This window comes from Anastrepha obliqua, chromosome 5 (assembly GCF_027943255.1).
Source record: "Anastrepha obliqua isolate idAnaObli1 chromosome 5, idAnaObli1_1.0, whole genome shotgun sequence".
NCBI classification, from domain to species: Eukaryota; Metazoa; Arthropoda; class Insecta; order Diptera; family Tephritidae; genus Anastrepha; species Anastrepha obliqua.
Genome location: NC_072896.1, coordinates 75028906 through 75051325, shown reverse-complemented (window position 1 = coordinate 75051325; position 22420 = coordinate 75028906). Strand labels below are relative to the sequence as shown.

The following is a 22420-nucleotide window of genomic DNA, read 5'->3' as shown; positions in this document are numbered from 1 at the left end:
GCTAATTTCACGCAAAAAATTTATGGTGTTTTGAATAGGTTGAATAGTTTGAATATCGTTCACCCTGTATATATATATAATTGGCGTGTACACGCTTTTTGGGTGTTTGGCCGAGCTCGTCCTCCTATTTGTGACATGCGTCTCCACAAATGGAGTCACCTACAGTTTCAAGCTGACTCCGAGCGGCAAATATTTTTTTGAGGAGAAAATAAATTGATAATCTAGAGATTTCATGATTAGAAATATTGTAAAATCTACCTGGGAACACAAGTCACAGGAAGACACAGCATTTAACCTATCTCAATCGATCACGCATATTTAAGCTACGCTGCTCTGTTAACTGTGCTGGCGAAGGGGTAAAAAAATGGAGTAATTTGTATGTCGCTTCAAAGAACATTGAGCTTTGCGAAGCGAAGCTTTGCTTGCGGATTTATTTCAGAAACGAAACAGGGATATACAAATTTCTGGAAAACTATATATGAATGTGTATAAGTACCTACTAGTGTAAGATAACTCTTCAGATTATATGCTTTTACTATATTGGCATTCGATTTTTGTGTGTTTGTTTTGTATTATTTGCCTCGCTTTATGCAAAACGGAATCGAATCATACCATTTCCACTTAAGTCATGCAAAAATCCCACAGAAATCTTCAACATAACGCTATTTTTTACTTTTTTTCTATTTCATGTTGTCAACAACTTCACTGAAATACTCGTACATACAAAGTTGACTTAGTCTCTTAGTTGGAATGCTTACATAGTCAAAGGGATTACCGACTGATATGCTGCTGCTATTTAAGCCCCGCAGTGGATAACAATTTTACTAATATTTTCGACAAGTACACAAATAAAAGCATTCGCTTGAGAATACCATGCAGTAAAGGCTACTAGTAACTAGTTTTGAACTACCATAGAATCAGTTAGTACTTCGTCTTCCTTTGTTTTCTCAGGCAACTGGTATTTTTAATTTATTATTTAATGCACTGTAAAATGTCAATTGTCGACCTCTGTTTTAGCATTATGCCGGCCAATGAACTAGTTTAGTATAGGTGCAAAAAATTCTAGTTCAATTTGTGACGAAAATCACCAGTTTGGGATGAGTTGAGAATTTTTGCTACAAATTAATAATGTAAATTTCAACAATATTTTATTATGAAAAATAATATTAACACAAACAAATTTATAAATCTGAATTGATCTATATTTAATATTATTTTATTTTCAAAAATTAGACATTTCAGGAAATTCATACAAATTTTATGGGTGGAAAGTTCCAAAAATAGTTTGTATTCAATATGATTTTATATTTATACATTACACATTTCTGGAAATTTACATAAATAAATCTGATAAGGGGGGAAGCTGGTCTAGAGCGCAAAAAATGGGCATATTTTATGAATTTATTTTGACTCAACAAAGGAATCAATCGAAAATCTGTGAAATAGGTTTAATAATATAGCTTTCATGGTACAAATACAAAATTTTTCGTCTGAATTACTTTCAAAATGGCCGCTGTCCAGCAGTTCTCCTAAGGCGCCTTTTTTTCTAGTGGGTCCATTGCCGAAGACGTAAACTCCTTAATTTTTATCCTGGATCAAAAAATAAAATTTTTTTAGTTTCTATATAACAACAGAAAGAGACGTACGTAGGATTTTTTCGATATTTTGTTTTTTCGCGAAATGGTGCACGTTTGAACAAAAAGTTACAATTTTCACTATAAAGAACGACATAAAATTGTTGATTAAAAAAAAAACTATGTAATATAAATAAAAAATCCTACGTACGTCTCCGGAGAAAGGTATTTCGAATGTATTGTCAAAATTTCGTAAGAATCGGTAAAGATTTGTTCGAGTTATGTCTTCGGCCAGTTTAAAAAAAGTGATTTCGAGAAAAACGCGTTTAAAGTTGTAAGTAGCGTTCGGGGCATACCTGCGAGGCACTGCCGTCGAATGAAAAATTTGGGCATTTAGTCATTTTTGCTGGCATCCCTCATTTGTTATATTATTTCTAAGACCCTAAAGCACCTTTTAAGACAAAAAAAAATGTTTCGATTTTTTCAAAATTCTAGACCAGCTTCCCCCCATAAGTGAAAGGTTCGAAACTATTTTATTAATTATTTAATTAATATATTACTTTTTTATCTGCAAATTTGTGGCTTAATATTAAAATTGCACACTTCAGAAATTTTATTAAATTTTTAAACAACATATTTTCTTATCTTTAAATTTGTTGCTGGATTTCATATGATTTTATTTTGGAAAATTATATATTTCAGGAAATTTATATAAATTTGATAGAAGAAAGTTCCAACAATATTTTGCTATGAAATAAAACAATAAAAGAGAAAACTCTTTAAATTTTTTTGGAATTAAAATGATTTTAGTTTTGAAAATTATACATTTCAAAAAATTTAGATAAACTAAGACATTAAAATCTTTTTATCTTCAAATTTGTTGTATATTATATGATTTCATTTTTAAAAATTATACATTTCATAAAACTTTCATAAATAAATTTGATAAAAGCAAATTTGAAAAATAGTTTATTATGAATTAAAACATTGCACAAAATTTTTCACCTTAAATTTCTTGTTGGATTTAAAATTGTTTTATTTTCAAAAAGTAGACATTACACAAAATTCATATAAATTTGATAGAAGAAAGTTCCAAAACAAATTCTATACTGTGTTAAAAAAATTAACAGAAGTTTTTAAAAGTTTTTATTCAACTTAATACGATTTTATTTTTAAAATTCGAAATTAAATATTAAATACTGAATTTCCGTACATGTTTTATATAAATTAAAATATTACGCAAATAATATTAAAATTTGTTGATTGACTTAATAGTAAAATTACACATTTCATATATTAAAATTTAATCACAATTTGTTAGATGAGGGTTCTAAAAATAAATTGCTATAAAATATAAATAAATATTTCTTTTTTGATTTTAAAAATTTTTTATAGGACTTCATCTGATTTTTTTATCACAATGAATCGGCAATGGTCTAAGTGAGTTGGTTTTAAGTCCGACTGCCAATTCACCTAATAATTTTATTTTAACGCATTACCCTTTCCATGGAACTTAAAAATATTTAACAATTGAAGGTTACAAAAATATTTTTCAGGAAACATTTCACACCTTTTTTTAATCTTAACATTTTTTATTGGATTAGACATAATTTTTTTCAAATTTATTTACGAATTACACATTTTATAGAGCTTCATTACATTTAAGGGGTTAGGGATAGTCATAATTTTCGAAAAATTGGATCTTAAAGCTATAATGTGAAATTTTGAACTGCAGCCGAGTTATTCAACAATAAACACATAGCGCTCGGGTGCTCACGAAATTTTAAATGCGTTTTTCTCAAAACTATGTTGTTTGACATGGTGATCACTATAATTTAAAAACCGCTTGGTAGATTTCAATAAAATTTATACTGACTTTGAAAAACATAAAAAACTCGTGACTGATCGAAGGATTTTTTTCTTTATCAAAAATCGATTTTTTTTTTTGACAATTAATTGTGGGTTTTTTTCTCGAAAAAAAATAAAGCTTCGATCAGGCACAAGATTATCTATTAATAAAACTAACTTCGCTCGCCCGATTGGTTTTAGATGAATCTCCAAGGATTTGTGATGATCACCGCAAGGGACTTCTGGAGAAACGGACTACACACAAACAGCGATAACTTTTACAATTTTTAATTTTTTTTTTGGAAATTTTGCTAAAGTCGAGTCGAAACATGATGTATTAATGCTATATTTTCATTCTTGTAAAATCAAGTCATTGACTAGCAAACAAAGATTATTGGAAATCATCATTTTTTCGGGCCTCGGATTACCGCTAACCCCTAACAAATGAATATTTGCGAAATATTTCATGCAACATTTTACATTTTTTTTATTTTCAAATTTGTTGGTGTATTTATTAAAATTTCACTTTTACAAATTACGCATCTCATTAAATTGGAATTCAAATTGCGTTAGTTAATTAAAGTTTGTCTTTTTTACTTATTACATGAGTTATTCTTCTTTCTATTGATTGTGCTTTTCTTTTTTTTGAAGCAATCACAAGCTTAAGCGCTAAAAGGGCAGATAATTTTTGTTCATCAAAATTTATGTTCATCTAATACCTGATTTTTATTATGCTTTTTTGTGACGTCATAAGGATACGTCAACATCTTGTCATTTTAATATTTTGCCACAGATTCAACTCGAAATGATCTAAAATGACAACTGCTACCACTGGAATGGCACTCCTTGTCATAGAAAACGTGGTAATGAAATATTGGCATGATTTCAGTGAGTGCATCCCTAATGTTTGAAGTATTCGTATTTTTAAGAGAAAGAGAATATATGTTTTGTTTACAGCTCTAATTGATAATTTTGCAACTAGTCCAAGTCTAGTCCCCTATGAACTACATATGTATTATGCACCAGTTCATGAGCTAGAATGTTTTCTGAGTAATTTAGCTTTTATCTGCAGTGTATTACACATATGCACACACACACACGGGTATGTATATTATATATGTATGGACAACATTTATGTACATTACATTTTGTAGTGCACTCGCACCAGCACCCAACAAATGTTGTACAACATTGCTGTACTCAATGGCAACAGCACATCAATATTTACTGCTCAAGCCGAATAAAGTAAAGTCGTAAAATAACTAGCAAGAGAATATGCTTTGTGTGGAAATCTTGCATTGCCAGCTAGTAAATTGCTATGTGTACTCTACTATTTGCACAAATAACAACAAAAAAGAACACACTCTTCTCCGAGCATGCATTGTTTGTGGTAGTAAATGTGGACGTGTGCAATATTTTGTTGCACTTGTGTGCAAGCTTTGTGGTGTAAAACGTGTTCACGCTGTCATTGTGCCCTGCAGCTGCTATTGGGAAAGGCATCTGAGTTGCTAACGCTATTGCGTTTCGCCAAAATATAATCCCGAAAGCAGCTAAAGCACATTGTTTTATGTTTATCTCCCAACCGTACAATGTACAAGTATGTGTAAGTAGAAGCGCATTGTTGGTGTGGTTACGGCTAGTCCTGTCACTAGCGGGCGCGTTGCTTAGCAGCGTTTTTGAGTACCTCGAAAACAAGCCAACCGAGCAAAGCCAAGCCACAGCAGCCAAAATAGTGCAAGCAGCTGTCCGGTGGCTCAGTTGATTACAGCTAAGCACAATGTTGGAGTATTCGTATATTCGTGTAGTGCATGGGCACAGTCTCATGTTCGCGGTTGCCGCCTCTGCCACTATACCATACGGGAATATAGCACTTACATATATAGCACATGGCTTCAGAGTGTGTGCTCGCTGTTGCGTACTCTAACACTGACTAAATTTTCGCAAGTGAATGGCATTCTAATAAAGTGCAACTATTTTTATTTATTTATTTTCATACAAATGTAAGTGAAGATGCCTAGTAGAAATCAAATTGTTTTATTTATGTTCAAGTATTCATGTATTTATTCATAATACTAGGTATATTTTAATTAACATTAAAAGCATCATCTGCCAAAGAATGTAATTACACCAGTCATGTCGAATCACGAGGAAAATGAATCTAACGCCAGGAGTTTAGCTTTTTTGATATTCAGAAAAAATTTCATATCCACGTGAAACTATAGATTTTATATGTTAATGCTAAATACTCAGCTTTCCCTTCTAATACCAATTTGATTTTTAAAAGGATTCTATAATTTCGCAGAGGCAACGTAAACCGAGGTATCCATTACGTGGATTTAGTTTCATAGGAGCGAAGACGAGCTATTTTTCCGCTTTTAAATAAACGCCAATTATATATTTTTGGTTGCAAAATGAAAAATCTTTATTTATTCTTGTAAATCAATTTCATCGCCTTCAAAATAATCCCCTCTCGATGAAATACACTTATGCCAACGATTTTTCCAATCCCCGAAACATGCCAAATAGTCCATTTCCGGTATAGCCATCAGCACCTTCTTCGATTCAGCTTTTATCTCCCCAATCGACTCGAAACGCGTTCTCCGGAGTGGTCTCTTGAGTTTTGGGAATAGCCAGAAATCACACGGAGCCAAATCAGGCGAATACGGTGGTCGCGGAACGATATGCGTGAAATTTTTGGCGAAATGGTCACGAAGAACGAGTGCAGTGTGAGACGGTGCATTATCGTGATGCAAAAACCAAGAGTTGTTGGCCCATAATTCTGGTCTTTTTAGACGAATTGCTTCACGTAAGCGACGCATAACGCTCAAATAATATTCCTTATTAACAGTTTGGCCAGGTGGAAGGAATTCATAGTGCACCACACCACGAAAATCGAAAAAAACTGTCATCATGACCTTTATTTTTGAACGACTTAGACGTGCTCTTTTCGGTCTGGCCTCGCCTTTAGCACGATATTTGCTTGATTGGTCGGTTGTTTCAGGGTCGTAAGCATAAATCCAAATCTCATCTCCCGTAATGATGCATTTGAGCTTGTCCTGATAGTCTGAAAGCATTGTCCTGATAGTCTGAAAACATTGAGAGTTTTCGGTACCAAACGAGATTTGACTTTTCGTAGGCCCAAATGGTCTTTCAAAATGGTTTTCACAGATCCTTCTGATATTCCGATCATATCATTTTGAGCACTAACTCCTTCACTTTATTGACGTGTTGGTCATCTGTTGACGTCGATGGTCGTCCGGAGCGCTCCAAGTCATCAACACGCTCTCGACCCTCTTTGAAGTCTTTGTACCACTTATAAACATTTCTCTGCGACATGGTCGAATCACCAAGTGCCTTCTGCAACATGCTAAACGTTTACGCAGCCGAAATTTCATTCCGCAAACAAAATTTGATGGCACTTCTCTGCTCAATCAAATCAGACATTGTAAAAATCGAAAAATACACTCTTGGTCGTTTGATAAACACAAGCGTAAATATATTACTGATAATGACATTCACATGAAAGTTGGCCCAGATGTTATTAACAGTGCTTCCAACTCATGAAAAAAATAACTAGAGCGAAAATTTAATACCGCGAAGTTTGACAAATAAATTCACCTTACTTTTTGCCGACAGTCTTGCCATAAATTCTGTGACAATTTTTTCAATGCATACAGCGAGAATAAATTCGCAGAAAAAAATTCTGTTATTTTTGCTTTTGGGCGTATGCGTTGACTACTCATAAATGATACTCAGTTTCGTGGCAAATTTCGCTTGTTAACAGTGCAGCCATAAAAGCCGTTCGAGAAAGAGTTCGCATATATCCTGTTAGAAAGCACAAAATCATGTCCAGGGAAACGAATATATTGACCAGATCTATGCCAAGACTAATTAGAGATGATCTCCATATGAAAGCCTTCCGTCGCTCAACTGGTCATCTCTTGACAATGCGTTTGAAGAAAATTAGGCTCGGCAGATGCAAGCAGCTTCTTCGGTGACACGCGGTCAGCGGTGTTGAAAATATTATTTTCACATATGAGAAAATTTTCACTGTTGAAGAAGTTTTTAAAACGCAAAACGACAAAATCTGTGCTAAGATTTCTAAAGACGCAGAAAATATTGTTCCAAGTGCTCAGCGTGCCTCCATCCTGACTCTGTAATGGTTTGTTCGGGAGTGTCTTGTAAATGAGTTACATCTCTTCATTTCTGCGAGAAAGGGGTTAATAAGACCGGAGCAAAAGTGTACTAGGAGGATGTCTTAGAAGACGTGGTGAAGTAGTTGTGCAATACTCTCTTCAATGGAGAGCTTTGGATTTTCCAGCAACCACCCAGCAGTGGCTAAAAAACAATATTCCTGGATTCATAGCCGCAGAAGAGTGGATGTCTGAAAGTCTTGATGAAACCATTGGACTACAATTTGTGGGCGAAATTGAAGAATATGGCCTGCCGAAGACCTCACAGAAATTTGCAGAGTCTTAAACAATCTGTGGTTCGAGCAGCGACGTCAAAATTCATGGAAACCGTGCCTACTGCAACAGCTGAATGGCCTAATCGTTTCAAGGCAAATAGTGACCATTTCGAATGAAAATTAAAAATAATATTAATATGATTAAATAAAATTAAATCATTAAAAAAGTATTACAAATTCATATCTATAACGGACTTGACTTGTAACAGAATTTATGGCAGAACTACATACATAGGTATATACAAATACAGAAAATTCAAATTTTTTAAATTATTATTAACAGATATTCAATTGTATGTGGCCTTCATTCCATAGATTAATAAAAGCAAATATAAATAACAATTCGAGGATATTTAAAAACTTAAACTAGTGGCAAAAGTAACAAAAAGAAAATATTCATGCGGTCATTAAAATAAGTACGAAGTAGATACTATACAAAAATAACTTACTGATTTTATTAAAAATGCAGTTTAAATTATTGAATTTTTGTATTCTATTTGGCATATAATTGATAATCTTTCAGCAGCTTTCTTTGCGAGAGGAATATCATAGTTCCTTGTTTTTCGCCAGGAATCCTTCTTATTTTTGAATGCTTCCTTTCCGCTTCGCTTCTTTAAATCTCCCCAAAGGTTTTCAATGGATCTCTTATGACTGGCTTGAGAAATCCATAACTTTAACATTATTTGGTATAAACCATTCACTTACTAACATTGATGAGTTTTTGGGTCATCATTTTGAAACATATCTGTAAAAGACACGATGAAAATCGGACATTTGGGAAAGTCGTAGGTGCATAATTTTTGCAACGTCGTCGTGTCATTAAAAAATAGGAATAAAAAGTTTGTTAACAGACACCCAGCCAAAACATGGTTCAGGTTTTCGCTAGTATTGGGCTCTCGGATCATATATTTTACATAATTTCTCGTAGGTACTACACCGTATTGCGTAGGATATAGAACACTTTCTGTTTCTGCAAAAATTCCTTAATTGATTTGCCATGAGTGCGAAAGTTTCGATTCGACATCGAGGCTTTTCAATTCATTATAATACTATTTTTTATTATTTCAATTTATTATAAATTATTCAATTTATTTAATTTTTTAATTCCTTATTATATTTTTTTTTATATTAGCTTAATTTAGTTTAATTTATTATATTTTAATTTAGTTTTAATTTTTATTTTACTTTATTTCCATATATATTTTGTTATTTTTTAATTTTATTTTGTTAGTATTTAACTACAGGGTGAACAATGTGAAGTGTTACCAATTTCACACTGCTTGTATCTGTAAAACCGCTCATGACATCAACGTCAAAATTATTCTAATGACAGTTCAATATATTGTTTAAAAGCCATAAAAAGCATTTGCGTCTCAGTTTTGTTGATTTTTTTTTTCTGTGATGGAATTCAAACGTAATAGTGTGATTGCGTTATATTTGGCTGGAAAATCACAACCAGCCATTGTTCGTGAGCTCAGTCACGTCAAAGTGAATAAAATGTTTGTGTATCGCATTATAAAACGTTACAATGATACTGGTAGCATTGCAAAACGCTATGGAGGTGCACCAAAAAAAACCGCAACAACGCCAGAAATGGTTCGGAAAGTGAAGGCTCGACTTGAACGAAATCCACGTCGAATGGAAGAAAAATGGCCAAAGAACTGAAAATATCGCAAGACAGCATTCGACGCATATTGAAAAATGAGCTCAATAAGCTCATGTAAGCCTTGACACAAGTTCCAAAAAGCACACGATCTTTCACCCCAGCAAAACAAAGTTCGATGCGAAAGAGCAAAGGAGTTTTTGCCCTTGCAAGAACGTGGCGAGTTTCCTCACATTGTGTTTCCTGCTGAAAAAAATTTCTCAATTGAGTAGTTCATAAACACTCAAAACGATCGTGTTTACTTGACCGAACGCTGAGCCTACGTATGGCCACTCGAAGCAATTTCCCATCGCAAGTAATGGTTTGGGCCGCAGTGACCGCTGATGGACGCTCTCCAATCGTTTTTATCGAGCCTGGTGTCAAAGTGAATGCGACTTATTATCGGGAAAATGTTTTAGAAGCTGCTTTCGAGTCGTGGACACGCACACTTTTCGGTCGTAGACCATGGACGTTCCAACAGGACTCGGCACCGACTCATAAAGCTCGTGCAAGCCAAGAATGGTTAAAAAATCCTGTTCCACACTGCATTTCGTCCACACAATGGCTTTCGAATTCGCCAGACGCAAATCCGCGCTGGAAAAAGCGATTATACGAGAATGGGCCAAAATACCTCAAGATCACATTCGTGCAGCATGCAAGGTGGTTATATCGAGCTAAAGTGAATATATGTTAAAATTGTAATCATTTTTGGACAATTTTGTCTTTGAAATCAATAAAAACTAATTTCACACAAAAAGTTATGGTGTTTTGAATAGGTAACACTTCATATCGTTCACCCTGTACTTGATTTTATTTTACTTCATTTACTTCACTCTATTTTATATTATTTTCCTTTATTTTTTATTTTAATTTTCTCCCTTTTTAATTAATTAATTTAAAATTTAATTCTTTTTTTCATTTCAATACTTATTTATTTATTTTGCATTTTTTTCTTTTATTTTATATTATTATTTTATTTAAATGTATTTTAATTATACTTTTATTTTTAGTTTATACTTTTTTAATCTTCAATTTAATTAATTTTATTCATTATTTATTTTACATCACTTTTTATTTTATGCTTTTATCCTTCTGTTTTATTTTTGCATTCCATTTAATTCTGTAATATTTATTTTCCTTAATCTGTTGTTGCTAAGTAGCGAGGAAACGTGGGAAATCATCAGTGGTTTCGTGGAGAGAATTCTCCGTATAAAAAAGCTTGGCCTGGACGCAGGCAAATAGGTAGACCAAGCATAGTAATCAGGAAGTTGGATCGCCACTCTGAAGTAATGCGAAAGGAGTTCCAGACCGGGCGACGGTTCCAAACGAGAGAGAGTTTTTTTGTCCCCGGACATACCATTGCTGTGACGGTAGCTTTGATGATGCATTAAGCATTTTTAACCCCCTCATCCGCACCAAAAAAATCGGTTGCTTTAATTTGTTTACCCCTTTTTATTTTGTTATTCTATTTTATTTTAATTTATTTGGTTTAATTTATTTTATTTCACTTTTATTGTATTTATTTCGTATTTTTTCCTTTATTTTATAATACAATACATTATTTTTTTATTAAATTGAATTATTACTCCATTTTTATTTCTAAACTTTTTTCGGTTTTGCTTTAATTTAATTTATTTTACATTATTAATTTTTATTTTGTAATATTTTGTTTGTTCTTTACTGAACTCTATTTTTTATCTTAATATAATTTCATTTATATTCTTTTGTTATATGTTTTTATTCCATTTCATTCTATATTATTAACTAATTTTTATCTTTTTTTTACTTTATCTTTATTTTTTTATTTTAGTTTATTTTAATTAAATAATTTTTTGTTTTTAACAATTAAATTTTATTATTTTTATATAATACTTTACTTTCCTTGATGTTACATCATTTCAATAATTTTTTAAGTTATTCATTTTTTAAATTTTATTTTTAAGCTGAGCCTTTATGTTCAACTGCAGTGCATTTGTTTTTCCCGCACCTACCTATGAACAGTGCCATTATAAATACAGTCTCTACTCTCATCCGAGCTACTTTTCTCTGCCTTCAGGCTGTCTCTGTTAGCTCTACTTACCTCCAAACTCCTCAGCGCGCAGAAATGCTTCAATTGCTTTCAACATTCATCACTTTGCAGCATCTGCTATTATTCATATTGTTGTCCTTGTTGTTCTTATTTTTGTCACGGGGTCTTTGTTTCGGTTTCTTTGTTCTATTTTGACTCCTTTGTTCTTTTTTATTTTAGTAAAATGCATTTCCAACTGATGGTCTAAGTATTTTTTTTTTCTCTTTTATACCCTTCTCACCATATTTATCAGCTATATTATGCACATTGTCGCTCTGGCTATAAACGCTCTGCTGCTTCTGTTTCGCTCTTCTGGTCAGCAATGGTAACGCGTAACAACAATAGGAACCCAAAGTTGTAGAAACAGCAACACTTCCGGAGCAACGTAGGCTACTTCTACTTAGTTGAGTGTTGAGAGATCCACTCAGATGTTGGTGCCTTAGAAAATACGTTTATGTAAACTTACATTCATACATAATTGTATTAGTTGTGATGTCAGTGCAGCTGGCATGACATATGACTTAGTATCCTGTAATAAATAATAAATTATTTTTATAAATAGAAAGTAGAATAATAAACTATTGAAAAAAGTACTAATACGTAGTTGCGTTTCTAGTCCCTAGTTCAGTCTTTTTCAAACAATAAATTCACCATTCTGAAACACGTTGACTCTTTTTTTCGATTTGACTCATATTTATTGCTTTACACACAGGTGCACATATAAATATGAAAGTATGTATATCCACGAGCATAAGGATTCCTAAATAGGCGCTGCCGAAGAGGAGGGAAGGTTTCAATTATGGGCCAGTAATACTCATATTCCTATTAGCGCCCTGAGAAAAAAATATTTTTTTAATAAACCTACTAAGCAACGTTAAGGGTAAGTAAAGTGAAATAAGGATTCCTTCAGAGTTCGAGCAAGGACCAAATCATCTGATCTATGCAACCAGAACTAATCTATTGAAACAAACCTCAAAAAAGCTTAAGTACCTGTAGCATCATTGAAGAACCTCGCAATATCCATTGGTTAGATTTTATATGCCAAAAGCATTAATGGGCAAAGTTGCCAATTTTAAGTTGGAATGATTTGAAATGGATTGATTTGATTAAGCTTTGGATGTTATTTTACCAAAACCAAGAAAACAATACATACAAGAAACCCACAAATAATATTTTTGATCAGAGACCAAAACTTCAAATTTTCATAGAGCAATAAACTTTCCCAACGTTTTCACGCATTCATGTTTGTGGCATAAAGGGGACGATATGTCTAAGTTTTACTATTGCGTGATTACTCTACAGTAGCCAGCGAGCCAGCCTGTGACTTTAGACTTTAGGGTTTGTTTGAAACATCCTCCTGCAATTTTCCGAATTAAAATATTGGCTTGTCTGTTATCTTCTGCATTATTTTGGACGATGGACTTTTTAACTGACTCACTTAATAGTAATAATAACTGCTAGTGTAGTTCCATTCAGTGTTTCAGAAATGATCCTGGGTCTATAGAAGCCCACGATTGCCTGAGCTGTCCTTCTATTACTAATAATTAAATGCTTTCAAGGCAAGGAGCGCCATCCAGCTGTGGAGAACTGCAAACTGTCCTAGGTATAGTGCGCTGTTACGTTCCTCTGACGGTTATTTTTACAGCAGAATGCAGTTTAAGGAAGAAGTTCAAATGCGAAGTTTGGAATTGCCTTTCGAAAGACGCCCATGTCATAAATAGGCCCCACCGAGGGGTAATGAGCCTTAGGTTATAGCAGTCACCAGCAGTTAACTATAAATATAATTTATTTTCAAAATGATCGACTTGAGTTGCCAATCATTTGAAATGAAAGTTCTGAATTTCTAATTTAACGCTTTGGGTGAAAATTTTCCGAAAAATTCACTATATAAAATATTTTCCCAAATAAAATTTGTGCAAATTTATTTAATAAGAATTATGTGGTGATTATATTTGTAATCTCCCTGGAACCATAGGAAATAATAATAGAAAACTAACTTTACCTGCTTGATGCGAAACTACTTCGCAAATTTTTGGAGGAAAACCTTTTTTAGGCTACTTTGTTATGACCCCTGAAGCGACAAAGAGTTTTGAAGATGAATTTATTTTATTTAATTTCAATGCTGCCATACGTTGCATAATCTCTAAGCTGCGTTAAATAAGACCATTAATAAGATTCTCACAAATGTCTCAAGTTCTGTGAGATCCAGTGGGCCCAAACAAATAACTTTATAACTTAAAAAAAAATTTTTATAAATTTAAAAATTTTTGTTTTATAAAATTTTATTTTAAGGTAATTCATATACAATGCGTTTCATAACAATAACACAAGGACTTGTTGACAAGTTTTGCGAATTTATTTGCCGCTTATTTTACTCTAATAACCTGTTGAAGAAAATATAGTTGATTTTCCTGGAAAAACTTAAAATCTCGGTGAAAAAATTTTTTGGTCTGCAATTTTCAAAACATCTTAAGTATATAATTAGTATTTACATTGAATTTTGGTTCAATAAAGTACAAGTTTGAAGTCGCTCAAAAAACATTTTTTTTTTTGTTTTTTTTTTTAATCCATTTATTTATTGCAATCTATGCTCTGACATAGATCAATATTTTTACTTTTCTTTCACCGAACATTCTTTAAGTTTTATTTTTAATTGTAATTAAAATAATTCATTTTTAATTTATTCAAATTTATTTAAATTAAAAATGATTACATTGATTTTTTTATGAAGATGTAGCTGATTTTTTTTCTTAATTTGCACAAAACTGTTTATTGTAAAATGAATTATTATTTTACAAAAAAAAAGAAAATTTTTTTACTTAAAAAATGCAGATGACATATCTTTTATAACAAAAGGCAATCATGAAAGGGCACTAACAGACTTAATGCAAAATGCCTTGAACGCAACAGGGGAATGGTGTAAAAAAGAGGGGCGGTCGATCAACCCTAACAATTATCCCCTTTACAAGAAAAAGAATGTTGGAGTTTCCTATATTGAAAATAAATGAAACAGTGATGGAACTAAAGGAAGAGATTAAGTATCTAGGTTTCACTTTAGATAAAAAAAACTCACTTTGGAGTCACATATGAATAATATAACAAAAAAAGCAACGAAATCTTTATGGATAACCAAACAATTACTAGGGAGATCCTGGAGCCTCAGCCCTAGTATGGTCCTCTGGATATACACCCAAATGGTTAGACCAATCATACTGTATGGGGCACTAGTATGGTGAACCAAATCTATTCAAAAAACAGTGATAACCGAACTGGCAAAAGTACAAAGGCTTGCTTGCCTATGCATCACAGGGGCTATGAGAACTACCCCAACAGCTGGCATGGAGGCACTCCTTAGTCTCCCACCACTTCATATAGCAATCCAAGAGAAAGCAGCTACGCAAGCACTCATGCTACACATGAAAGAAAATTTCAAATTAGGCAACCTCACCGGTCACCTAAGTATCCTAAATAAAACCAAAAACACCATAAACATGGCTCAAGTTTCAGACCACATTGACCCAACCCCCTGTTTCACAAAAGGATACACAGTTACCTTTCCTGAGAGGATCGAGTGAAAAACAAACCCAAAATGGATGAATGATGATTCACAAAAATGGTACACTGATGGATCAAAAACACCTTATAGAGTAGGAGTAGGAGTGGCCTAGAATAAACAAACCATTCACACTCAAGCGGAATTATACGCAATAATGGAAGCAGTAAACATCATGCAACGTAGAAACCACAAGAGAGTAAAGATTAGAATACTCTCGGACAGCCAATCAGTTCTAAAAGCTTTAGATAGCTATACATAAAACTCCAAAACTCTCTTAGAATGTCACAAGGCACTCAATAACCTAGCATCCAAAAACAATGTCTCATTAATTTGGGTACCAGGACATGAGGGATATGACGGCAACGAAAAGGCAGACTTTCAAGCCAAAAAAGAGGCAGATGTAAATTTCATCGGACCTAGTCCCATGTTTGGACTTAACAAAGACATCCTAAAACAAAAAGTAAAACACTGGGCCAAAACTCTAATACATCAGCATTGGAACAACGTAGAGGGTCTTAGACACTCTAAAAAGTTCTTAAGTTTCAACGCAAAAAGAGCTAACATGGCCCTCACGTTAAACAAAAAGAGCATTCGCACTCTCACAAGCGCCCTCACTGGTCACTTCACCTCCAACAAATACTTACACAAATTAGGCATAACTAACACCAGCACCTGCAGATTCTGCTGCGAAGATGAGGAGTCTATAGAACATCTCATTATCGAATATCCGGGGTTGACGCATAGAAGGAAAAAGTTTTTAAACAAGTTCATGCTTATAGATTCACTCCCTCCCTCAGAAGGAGCTGGTACAATTCATAAGCATACTTAACAGTCAATAGACAGCATAGGGTTCACAGTAGACCAATATGGTCGCAGTGCTAAAGGCCCAAACCTTAACCCTTTACTACCATTAGTTAAAAAAAAAGAAAAAAGTAATGTTTGTCAAAATTGTTCAATAGTTTACTGTATTATAGTTATGAAACGCGTTGTATATTCTGAATATAATATGATGCATATCGGATGACAAAAAATATTTTTCAAGAATTTCTTCAGACATATTTCTTCTTTAGCAGCTAAGATATATGTCAAATATAATCCTACTCGTCCCAAAAATAATTCTTTTCCGAAAATATCGGAAATGTAACACAGTGCTACTTAGCGGATCTACTTTTTTAAAGAACATTTTATTCTCAGCAGGTTTTATTTATCCATTTGTGGGAAAATATCACGACGCACACCACAAATTGGAGGAGGAGCTCAGCCAAACACCAAATAAAGGGTGTAGGTACCAAGTATATATAAAAAAGATGTTCTCTGTAAAGTCGGTTTACTGGCGATAGTTTAACGTGACAGCGTCATAAGAAAATACTGATGGAATGATTGCATTTTCAAAACAAAATTTTAATTTTATTTGTTTGATATATTAGATATTTTGTATGGATATAGAGGAGGAGGTAAATGGAATTGCAATGGAATAGGTCAAGTTACATTTACAGAAACGTGAATAATTACGAAACATTTATCAGATTCATGAAAGATATGTTCAATTTCGATTGTGCATCAGACGTTAATAAGTCAACAACACTAAGAGGCACCATCATCGATTTGACTTTTTCAAGACACATTAAACTCGAAACACTCCCTTTCATTTCCTACTTTTCCTATCATCGTCCTATTCTCAATAGAGAAATGGTTCATTACCGTGCACACAGCAAGAAGGCATATGCAAATACAAGTATGTGAATTTATATAAAAATGCGCATATACATACATACACATACATATATATTATATGCTCACTCAAGTAGGAGAGAGCCAGATGTCGAACGTTGCCGAACGCGGGGGCCGTGTGCCTCTTTGTCGTTCGTTCCGCGCTCTCGCTTGCAGTTCAAGCAAGGTAACAACGCATGAGCAAGATAATGACGCATGAGCAAGATAATGACGAATGAGCAAGATGACGACGCATATTTTGGTGCGTGCAGCCGGCTACATCGAATTATAAGACATTATCACGTCAAAATGATATGTAGCCAAAGTATGAGGCAAATCGGATCATAAATACTCTTTTTCGTAATCTCCATACTCTAGCGCCACCCAGCGAGTAAATTTCATTGAACAACTTTTATTATTAGTTATACAAGTTTTATTCTAAATGTAATGGAAATCAGGCCAATAAAACGATTTTTCATAATATTTTCGTTAACGTTAATTCATGGAAAAAAGGCACGCTTTTATGATTTTTTTTGATGACACAGTTAAAATTTATTCGTCAAATCTTTTACTACATAAAACTATAGCATTTGAAGTATATTTTGTGAAATTTTCATCCAAAAATATTTAAAAATACGGCAATGGCTGAAATTATTCGGACGCATCTCAAAAAAAGTAGTTTTGCGGTGCCCCTCATAACTCGGTGTTAAATCATCTGAAATCAAAAAACCAAAGTTATTTCGGTAGATAATCGTTTTCTCCGAGTAACGCCGAGAGAGTTTTTTGAAATTAAAAATTTTTCGATTTTTGGGAACACGTTAAAGTCAAAAACACGATTTTCGCGTAAAAAATCGGTGAATTAGTTTAACAAAAATTAGTAAAAACAAAAATATCAACAAATTCGAAAAAACTCTTCGGCGTTACCTTGTAAAACATCTACAGAAAAAGTGTTCAAAATTTCAAAAGGATCGGTGCAGTAGTTTCAGAGTTATTAGGGGCACCGACTTTGAAAACGTAAGTTGTGGGAAAAACGCTTTAACGCTAACGCTAAACGCGGTTGAGCCAGGTAGGTAGCAACACTTACATGGCTGTATCTTTGTAAGTTTTGCTCCGATTCATCTAAAATTTTCACAGAATATCCTTGAAAGGTTCTTCATTTAAAAAATCAAATAAAAAAAATGCAAAAAAAAAATTTAAAAACGTTACCCCCCCCCCCCCCCCCCCTTAAGCACCGCCGCATTACACAATCATTTATGCAAAAATGCGAATTATGCAAACTTATCTACGCTGTAGCCGAATGGGTTGGTGCGCGATTATCATACGGAAGTGTCCAGGTTGGATTCTCCAGGCATGAAACATCAAATGATAGAAAAGTTGTTTCTTATATCAGTCGACCATAGCAGGCAATGGCAAACCTCCGAGTGTATTTATGTCATGACAAAGCCCCTCCCAAAAAACCATCTGCCATTCGGAGGTGGCTTAAAACGGTAGGTCCCTCCATTTGTGAAGCAACATCAAGACGCACATCACAAATAGGAGGTGTAGCTTGGTCAAACCTCCAATAAAAGATGTATGCGCCAATTATGTAAGGGTGTATGTGTGCTATCAAAACAATTCTCGCGCTATATCAATATTAAACAATGAGCGACATTACCATCAACTTAATTTCATTAACTAAGTGTTTTCAAGTCAACTGCACGAGTTGGTCGCGTCTGGTAGAATCTTGGGCAGTAAACAAGTGGACATGTGGCTGAATACATTTAAAAAAGTACTGCAACAAACTCGGAGAAGGATTGCGAACACCTGCATATCCACACACTTCCTGCTCTCAACCGCACATGGACTTTTTCCGTATAACTACAACTCAAGTACAGGACATTTGGCAACAACCAAATGGCTCACCTACTATTGGCCATTTATAAATGTTTTTTTAGTGTTGCTTATTATTTATGCATATTTCGTAAGAGTTAGTGTAACCGAAGTGCATTTTATCGCTGATAAGCCACTGAATATGCTACTCGCCTTTACTCATCGACTGTTCAGCATCAGCGCTTCGTTCGTGATAATCACCAGAAATTGGTTTGGAAGACATGCATTTTTGAGGCTCCACAATGCACTGTTGGACATACAACAACAACAGCAACGCTGGCAACAGGAGTACCCCATGAAATCCAATCAACATATCGAATCGTACTTTCATAATTGCCTCATAGCCAAAAGTGTAATGACACTACTCCAATCCGCATCGCACATCAGCGGTAAGCTTGGCATCAATCCAAATCCAACGTTAAATTATGTGTTGTACATCGTTTTAATTTGTATGGCAAAGAATGTGACCCATTTGACTGTCTTCAATTTCTATTTTGCACTCCTGAACGTCTGCCAGCAACTACAGCAACTCAATTGGCATTTCAAAGAAGTAGTGCAGGTATGGCTCACAGCCGAAGGCGCACAAGTCGTGCACAATGCACGTTTACTAATACCAATTGCAGATCCCAGTGATATCGAATTTGAAGTGAAGTATTCAGTGATTGAAAATGCCCAGGAAGGGAATGAGTGTAGAAGTGACAGAGCAACCGCAATTGCCGATATGTGCCGCCAATATGTGCGCATATGCCATTTGGCCAAAAGCGTTTATCAGCTATACGAGTGGCAGGTGCTGCTATTTCTCGTCGTTATACTGTTTGGCAATGTAATGTCGATTTTTTACTTCCTCGTTTATTTGAGTGGCAAAGTCTTGCCTAGAAAATTGTTCTCGCCAACACTATTCCCGCAAATTTGTCTCATCAATGTACTGGATTTGTGCTGCTTCATGGTTATTTGTGAACAGGCCATGACATCGTCCAAAGAGACGAGTTTCATATTGAAGGAATTATGCCAGTCGAAAGGAGTGCCAGCGGAAATTGTGCAAGATGTGAGTGGAAATTTTAGAGCCAGTTAAATTTAATGTTTTAACAACAATAATCGTAAAAACTGAAAGCTGGTAAACATTAATTTAAAGCGCGCGGGATTGTGGACGTTCAAAATATATGGGTCCACAACAAAAACCATATAAAAAGTAAAAAAAATTAAAGCAAAAACAAACAAAAATTTAAAAAAAATTTAAAAAGAAGATATAAAAATAAGAACTTGCATTTAATTAAAACAAAGTTCAATGAGCTATGAAACTGCATAAATTTTTTTAGAACTTCTGGCACAAAAATTTGTTAAATTTTTCTTAATTGTATTAAGTTTGAAACTTTGTAATTTTATAAAATACAAAATTTTCTAAAACTTCCGATAACAAAATTTAAATTTTAATGAAAATAAAATTTTGTAACATTTTTTTTTTTTATTTGTACTTGCGTAAAGTTTGAGACTATGTAGTTTTATATAATATATGTTATAATTGAAAATGGGCAAAGTATAATTTTGAACCGATTTTTGACGAATAGTGTTTTTTTATATTTAGCCTAACATAGTTTTGAAACTTTAACTCAGAAGGAAATTTTGTAGTAAAAATGGTGCCGGAATTGAGAGAGATCTCAAACATGTTTGTAAGAAAGCTGAACTAGGGAAAATGTTACAGATCCCAGACAAACGCACAAGTATTGATATAACCAAAAAGTAGAAAATTTTAATTTGTCAAGTTTGCCACCGCCAAACTCCTAGCGATTTTTGGAATATAATGAAAAGTCATAAAGTCGATTAACAATTAACAGATTAACAATTGATTCATATCACTCGATAATCCAAAACAAATTTGCGACTATTCAATATATATTTATTATTTTTATATTTATTTATTTTTATATATTTTATATTTATTTTTAACTTCTCTTGTTTTCTATTATAATTTACTAGTTTTTGCGCATAAATTGAGTTCCTTTGAATATCTTAGAAATATTAAATTCTCCTCATATGCATAAATGTGTTAATAGTTTTTAGTCTATTACTTATTTTCAGCTCGAAATGCTTAACATATTTATGGCCGGCGAAAGTACGCGCTTCCGTTTCTGTGGCTTGTTTGAGTGGAATTTTCGTACGGGCGCCAGTTTCATGACTGCAACGATTTTGTATTTGGTGGTATTAGTGCAATTTGATTACGAAAATTTATAAGCCCAAATGAACAATTTTGTTAAGAGCTAAACATTCGCTGTGTTTTAACAAATAAATCAATTTGGTGCGAAATTTTCGTGCGAAATCGAATCTGGAATTTTAAAAATAAAATATGATTGAAATCTATTATTATTCGCAGAATTAATGACATACTTTGATTTCTGAAAATATGTAATAAAGGAAATAAAACAAACAAATGGAAACCCTGACGACAATTAGTGAGGTAAGAAATTCTAAGGGTATGCGTCTAGTGCCTCAAAGTTTGCGGAAAGTATCGGAAAAGTGTTTATGTGTATAAAATTGTACACATGACATATGAAAGTGTGTTCGTATATAAAAAAAAGTTAAGAAAATGGGAATGAAAGATGAAACTAATGCGAGGAAATGGAAACATTTTTGCAAAATGAACGTTGAGTGTGGAACTAATATCTGAGTAGGAAAGAATAGAAACAAGTGAATAAGTTTTAAGGATCAGTCATAAATTTTAAGGATCGCATACATCAGCGCGGCACAGTTCTGTTAATTCCGAGAAGTATCAGTCAAAACAATATCTTTATTTAAAAATTAAATGGCACAGTTAAGTGCAATCATCTTGAATCGTCACGTTTAAATTTCTGCTCAAATATATTTTGTTTGGTTTGACTGATGTGCTTTTATCCGCTTTTTATACCGAAGTGTATGTTAGGATATGTATTTTATAAAAACAAAAATTAAAGAAAATGAAGAAATCAATGACTTTCAACTATTTCAACCAGTCAGGCCAAACTTTTTAAATAAATAACTATGGTTTGTCAGCTGAGAATGGCAAACTGTGTTGACATTTCTCTTCAGCAAAATTTAGCAAGTCATCATGAATCGTTGAACACCAGAAACCCGCTTGCGAATTGGGGAAATAAGAAAAAAGAAGAAAAAAAAATTAAAATTAATCTCCTCGCGTATGTCATAGAGTGAAGTGTTCGAAGATGCCGGTAGTCAATCACAACTTGTTGGCTTTTGTACTTCGACTTCGTGGAAAATTACAAAAAAAAAAAGGATCTCGGCTTGCGTGCCTATAAAATACAGCTCGCTTAAGAATAGATACCGAATGACTATCGTTTGCACCGTATTTTTGTTGACTGCGCTCATTTAGATTTACTATTCAGATTTATTGGAACAAGTAGTGAAAAATTGCCATGAAATTATCTATAAGACTATATTAAAAAATTCATTAAATTCATTCAAAAAATAAAAATTCATTCCATCAAGAGTCGCCTTGGAAACATAGTAGTTATTTTCAGTGATTATCGTAACTTACATATTCGAGTCAGTTAAATTAAATAATTTAGGTACACGACAACCTATTTCCAAAATATTTCTGGATTAAAGGATTAAAAATATAAAGAGATAAAAAGTAAATTACGAATGTGCATGCAACTCGAGCACGAATACGAGAACTAGTACGAATACGAATACAAAT

The 22420-nt window shown here is 33.5% G+C and overlaps 1 protein-coding gene across 1 annotated transcript; it reads left to right on the top strand.

Annotated features, from left to right (window-relative positions):
• The first annotated feature begins 18877 nt into the window (after positions 1 to 18877).
• On the top strand, positions 18878 to 20964 carry LOC129248834 (gustatory receptor for bitter taste 22e-like). The gene is made up of 2 exons (XM_054888447.1): positions 18878 to 19780; positions 20812 to 20964. The coding sequence occupies exons 1-2, from the start codon at positions 18878 to 18880 to the stop codon at positions 20962 to 20964; spliced, it is 1056 nt and encodes a 351-aa protein (XP_054744422.1).
• The last annotated feature ends 1456 nt before the right edge of the window (positions 20965 to 22420 follow it).